The sequence below is a fragment of the Camelina sativa genome, chromosome 8 (assembly GCF_000633955.1).
Source record: "Camelina sativa cultivar DH55 chromosome 8, Cs, whole genome shotgun sequence".
NCBI lineage: Eukaryota > Viridiplantae > Streptophyta > Magnoliopsida > Brassicales > Brassicaceae > Camelina > Camelina sativa.
In genome coordinates this window covers 19,942,108-19,948,893 of record NC_025692.1, presented here as the reverse complement: position 1 = coordinate 19,948,893, position 6,786 = coordinate 19,942,108, and the positions used below count along the sequence as shown (strand labels likewise).

At 34.1% G+C, this 6,786-nt stretch overlaps 1 protein-coding gene and 1 pseudogene across 1 annotated transcript; one reads left to right on the top strand and one right to left on the bottom strand.

Moving 5' to 3' along the window:
* On the top strand, positions 238–3,055 carry LOC104707593 (cysteine-rich receptor-like protein kinase 36). The gene is given in 7 exon segments (XM_010423967.1): positions 238–1,133; positions 1,207–1,332; positions 1,425–1,546; positions 1,625–1,835; positions 1,928–2,165; positions 2,300–2,438; positions 2,525–3,055. Coding segments are annotated over 7 exon segments (1,497 nt in total). The 5' UTR covers positions 238–793; the 3' UTR covers positions 2,846–3,055.
* On the bottom strand, positions 4,977–6,172 carry LOC104707594 (annotated as a pseudogene).

The window sequence follows — 6,786 nt, the reverse complement described above, 5'->3', positions numbered from 1 at the left end:
CACTCCATTGATATGTCCTTGTCGTACGTTTCTATATTGTTTGGAACGTGAAACGACGTCGTTGTGTCCACTTAAGGCATAAGGACAACGAAGTGTTCGACGTATCGTTTACGTAAGCGTAATTTGAGGAAAAGAAAAGTCTTTGCCGCCTGTGCTAATAGTCAAGGTTTCTTCATTTGTGAAAACGAAATGACAACAGAAAAGTCTCTCTTGTTTGATCGATCCTCAAAAGAAAATTTACAAATCAAAATCTATTTATGTGAAGCCAAATTAGCTAAAGGTTCTGATAATCAAACGTTGATTATTTATATAGATGGAAAAATCCTTTCTTTTTCACCTCCCTAGTTTTCTTCTCTTCTTCATCCTCTTAACCATCAGTGGTGTTCACACTACCTTCATCTGCGGCGATGAAAACTTCTCTCTAAACACAACCTATGGCGAAAACCTCGACGCTCTATTACCTACTCTTGCACCAAACGTTATCAAAGAACGCGGTTTCTACAACGCTTCACGAGGTGGAGTTTACGCTCTTGCTCTTTGTTGAAAACACTACGAAGAAAAGGCTTGTCGTCGCTGCGTCGATAGAGTAAGTAGGAATCTTTTAACTCAATGCCAAGGCAATACAGAAGCATATCACTTGGATTCTGAAAACGATGCAAACGTTTCTTGCCTAGTACGCTACTCAAATGTCCATAAATTTGGCGAACTAAAGCTTGAGCAAGTTGGGAATGTTCCTCACTCGAGTCTTCCCCCTTCTTCGAATTTGACCCGAATCAGCCAAGAGTTTTCCGCCATGGCCAATCGAACAGTTGAGATTGCATCGACGGCTGATGAGTCCTCGGTGTTGAAGTATTATGAAGTCTCAAGTGCAGAGTTTACAGACACTCCTGAGGTTTATATGTTGATGCAATGCACACCTGATTTATCTTCCAGTGACTGTAATCTTTGTCTGAGAGAGAATGTTAGGTATAATCAAGAACATAACCGGGACAGAGTAGGGGGAACAGTTTCACGCCCTAGTTGTTATTTCCGATGGGATTTGTATAGTTTCGTAGGAGCTTTCGATAATCTAGAGAGAGTTTCCGCGCCTCCTCGACCTCCTCAACCTCGAGAAGACTCTCGGGTTAAGAAAGGTACTTTAGCTGATTAGTCCACTTCGTTTTCAACTTTTCATATATAAAACTTAACCTTTTGGGGGTTTTTCAGGAAGAATATTTCAACCATGGAGCGTTGTGGTTGTTGTTGTTCCGACGGTCATTAACCTTTCCGTGTTTGTTGCTTTCGTGCTTGCTTATCACCGGATGCGGAGGAGGATTTATACTGGAATCAACAGTGAGTTTTAGTTTCAGGACTTTTGAGTAAATTGTAGAAAAGTTTTGGAGCTTTTTTTTCTTAAGGAATAGCTTTATACTGTGTATGTGCAGAGAACTCTGATTCTGATGGTCAATCTATGTTAAGTTTTGATCTTGGCATGATCTTAAGTGCAACTGATGAGTTCTCTCCGGAAAATAAGCTTGGCCAAGGTGGATTTGGATCTGTCTATAAGGTAATAAATTTCATTATAACCTCATATAAGCATCTTATCAAAATCTTTATATGGTTCAATGATATACATCTGTCACAGGGGATATTACCGAGTGGGCAAGAGATAGCGGTAAAGAGATTAGCTAGAGGCTCAGGACAAGGAGAGTTAGAATTTAAGAATGAAGTCTTACTCTTGACAAGACTCCAACATAGGAATCTAGTTAAGCTTCTAGGGTTCTGTAATGAAGGAAATGAAGAGATTCTTGTTTACGAGCATGTCCCTAATTCAAGTCTTGATCACTTCATCTTCGGTAAGCCTTCACATGACCATTGTAATGTATTTATCGTCACAATACTATATCAATCAAAAGAAGTAACGTACGTTTTCTTTCAAAATCTGTAGACGAAGACAAACGTTGGCTTCTTACATGGGATGTGAGGTACAGAATCATAGAAGGAGTTGCAAGAGGGCTTCTTTATCTCCATGAAGATTCTCAACTAAGGATTATTCATCGAGATTTGAAGGCGAGCAATATCCTTTTAGACGCTGAGATGAACCCTAAAGTTGCAGACTTTGGGATGGCGAGGTTGTTTAACATGGATGAGACTCGAGGAGAGACTAGCAGAGTAGTTGGAACCTAGTAAGTATTCTCTGTTTTAGACATAAATGCTCTGTTTTTAGACATGAATGCTCTGTTTTTAACAGAATCCTGCAGACCAGATATAGAGGTTCTTGGAATCAGATCACCACTAATGTGAATATTTGTTCTTGCAGCGGATATATGGCTCCGGAGTAGGTGAGACACGGACAATTCTCTGCTAAATCTGATGTTTATAGCTTCGGTGTTATGGTTTTGGAGATGATAAGCGGTGAAAGAAACAAGAACTTCGAAGCAGAGGGACTTCCCGCTTTTGTAAGCTTCTTTCTTGATAACATGTTTTTTATCTTCTCAATTTCTAAAAAAAGAAAACTCATAAAGAGCATCTTCTTTTGATTCAGGCATGGAAGAAATGGATCGAAGGAGAGCCTAAGAGTATAATCGATCCTTACTTAAACGAAAACCCAAAAAACGAGATCATAAAGTTGATTCAGATTGGTTTGTTGTGTGTGCAAGAGAATGCAGCAAAGAGACCAACCATGAACTCTGTAATAGTGTGGCTTGCAAGATACGGTACCCTTACAATACCTAAACCTACAGAAGCTGCTTTCGTCACTCTCCCTCTCTCAGTGAAACCTGCAGATATATCCATGAATACCCTTAAAGACAAAGATCCGTTTTCAGTGGACGATGTCTCGATTACAGTGTTGTATCCTCAGTGAAACTTCCATTTTTTCTTCTGACCTCAGATACATTACGCTTACGCAACAGAAACCGCAGTGTTGGATAGTGTAACACACATAAACATTGTTCTTACGAAGTTGTGGTGGTTGACTCGGATAATTCGGTTCAGTTTGGTTATTTCGGTACTGAAATTTTGTTACCGAACATCAACCGGATCTAGTTCAGTTTGATTCGGTTTGGTTTGTGATTCAAGTACATAATTATTTTTTTTAATTCATCAATTTAAATCTTTTAGTATATATTTTAATCAAAGATTAGGTAACAACCCGCATATAGTGCGAGATAAATCGATTTAAAGAAAATTATTATAAATAAAATTATTATTCTAGAACAAATATTGTTTGTGTCAAACATAATATGTAACTAAAGTTTTTTATTTATTTATTCAAAGCTGCGTTTTCGTGTAAAAATATGTTTCACTCGTGAAATATTTAAATGTGTAAGAGAAAATATTGATAAAATGTTACTATTTATTTCAACATGTCTTTTTTTTTTTTACAACAATCAAATTCACATCTCTTATATATGTTTTATTTTGTAATCATAACAATTTTGCATGTTTCTTATGTAAGCATAACAACATATACTAAATTACTCGGTAGTTTAATTAATTAATTTTATTATATGTTAGTAATAATCGGATTCTCAACTAATTTTCTGAAGATAATCTAATTTATTGATTTAATATTTGTGATTAGGCTATTTAAATCTTTTGAGTTAGTCGGTTTGTTAATATTTTCTATAAATAATAGATTATTACCAAACAAACCATTATGAAAAATTAATGAAATTTCAAAATCAACGTATTCGTGTAAGAATACATTTCACCCGTGAATTATGTGGACGTGGAAAAGAAAATATTTATAAAATGTTACAATTTATGGAAATATATATTTTTGTGTGCTTTAAAAATCATTTTTTTATATTTATGGTTAATCGACTAACTATAACAATTTTCATAATCTAATACTCACTCATTTTAAATATATTATGATTTTTTGGGTACTAAGTTTATTTATAATGATAAGGGTTATTGTCTCATTCCTTTTTAATAGCACATAGATTATTGTGCAATTAAAACATATATTCCTATTCGATTATCAATATTTCTATTTTTTAATAAATAATCACACAAAATGTTAAGATTAGTTAGTTTACATACTTAGATATATATATATATATATATATAATCACACATCATGATATCCCCTAATTTATTGTTATTTTTATATTTATTTATGAATATATATAAATCTATATTTATTGGGAATTAAGTTTCCTTTAATGAGTTGGAGATAATTCAGGGGTAATATATTTCCTTTTATAATCAATTATAATAATTATTGAAAGCTTGTTATTTAAATTATTATGGTAATAATACTAACATAAAAAACAACATTTTTTATATGATTTTGTTAATAAGTTATATGTTTAATAAGTTATAAGTTCTTTATTTTTATTAACTTTATATTGATTTCTTAAAAATAATATAACTTTGACTTGTATATTTGTAAGTAAATTTTAGTTAAGTTTTGATTTAAAATTAGTATGTAATTAGTTTTAATATGTGATATTTAAATTTTGTGTGAGAATTGATGACATATCTAATTATTATTCAGTTAATTGTTTTTTCTTGAAAATATAATGGCATGTTAATGTAATTAAATAGAAAATTTAAGAGTTTTTTTGCTAAATGTGTTTCGAGTTTTCTGGTGGCGACACATCAGCTTTTTCAAAAGAGTGCTTTTCTATTAATATACAGGGGATACAATACAAGTTGTAATAAAGAATTTCAGTTAAAATATGGATTTAAATTCGGTTCTTCTATTGTAATATTTTTGACCCCCAAATTAGATTGGGTCAATTAGTTGAATAATTTCGTTTTGGTTTTGATCCGGTCGTTTCTCGTATTGAGTTTGATCATTTTGGTTTGCTAAAATACCCACTCCCTACAACTTAAAAGCTCAAGATTAGGACAAAGTTTTATGTTTGATATTTAAATTAAAATAGTAAAATAAATTTGTTTGTAACATATAAATCAAAAAATTAAATGAATGAATTCATCTATACAAATAAAGAATGAAGAATGTTCTCTCTAACATAGAAAAACTAGAAAAGCTTGCTTGCGAATTCATTAGCCTTAACTTGAGAAAGGTTCGATCTCTTAGTTCCGATAAGCTTCTCCCTAGCTTCACCGCAACTCTTGTCTCGTACCCTTGTCCGTTCTCTTTCTTCTCTGTCGAATTCATCGTTTCTTCTAACAGAGAGAAGAATCCAGCTGAGTTTCTATACATTTCAAACACCATTCCCACTTGACCACCATGCTCTAAGGTGTTGACAACCGCGGCCAAAGAAGCACAAGTCATCGCCACGATTCCAGCTAAGCCGGAATCTTGACCGATAAAAACAGAGCTCACTGCCGAAACTCCGGTTAAAACTGGTCCAGAGATAGCCAAGAACCGGTTTAGCTTCAACGCCACGTTACCTAATCTCTCATACTCTTCTGCGTCTCTGCTCTTCACCACATGATCAACTTCTCTCATCTCCGCCTCTAGCTCTTGGCTCCACCCATTCGCAAGACCAGTTTTAGGGCTTTTACGATTGTTTTCAGGCCACCAACTCGCCGGTTTAAACTCTTCCGGAAACTTCTCGAGCAATGTTCCGATAAGAGGAAGAGGGTAAGCTTTGTCTAGAGACAACACTCTCTTTATCGCTTCCTTCACATCTTCATCTGTGATCACCTCGTTTATTCTTAAAAACATTTCGATTTCGACTCTCAACCTCTTGAACAGCCTCGTTGCGTTCCTCTGATCTTCAGTAAGCTGCGACGGTTGAATCTTGCTCATCAAGGCAGGAAAACCCGTAGCAGATGTCAACAACACCGTTGAAGCTATCTTCACAGCAGTCACAGAATCTACGCCGTGTGCATTAACCGAGGCCGTCCCGGCCATCAAAGCGGCTGTAAGAGTGATCATGTTAACAGAATTGAGCAATAGAGAGTTCCAATTATTGCGCTGATCTCCAATGTTCTTATGCATCTCAATCCTATCCATAACTTCTTCAAGAACCGTATTGAGACGCGCCCTTTGGATAGCATCAGAGCCTCTCCTCTGTTTCAAAGAAAGAGGAAGACTTTCTACAAACTCAAAGCTCGGTTCTTTAACCGATAAAGTCTGTTTCTTCATCGGTATTTTTGGAATTGAGACGTTAAACTTCGGTAGTTTTGGTATGGAGACTGCAGATTTAGGTCTCGGACAAGAAGTAGAAGACGAAAGAACTAATCTTGAAACTTGTAATAAAGCCATATGATGATTCTTAATTGGTTTTGTTACGTTGGTTTCTTAAAATCTCTCAAAGGAGCTTTTGTGATTATGTTTGATGAATGAATGAAGAGAGGTGTTATGCGTGTGTGGTATTATATATAAGTTTTGGATGATGAATAAAACAAAGCAGAAAAATTAAAGGAATTGAATTGACCAAACAGACACTTTTTGAAAATTAATTAGAAAAATAGACAGTTTTTGTTAAAAATTTGAAAAATAGACACTTTTTAACTTTTGTGAGATAGAGAATTTGTGAGAGAGAGTATATGACAAAAACAAATAGAAAAACCAATATACCTATGACCATGTATCATAAATAGAGAGTTTTATTCGTGGTCTCCATTTTGAAATAAGAGATGAAATGTGAAAAAAAAAAAGTGTGAGACCTAATTTTGAGATATTTGATAAAATATTTAATGTTTCATGGTCCATTAAAATTAAAAACATTCTCTCAACTAACATCAAATAACTTTTACTTTCAAATTTAGCACTATAAATTTTTAAAAATAGGATTTAATTTAAAAATTAAACTCTAAACTCTAGATACTAAAACTCTACCCCACAAAATTATACAATAAGTGTAAAATAAAAAACCA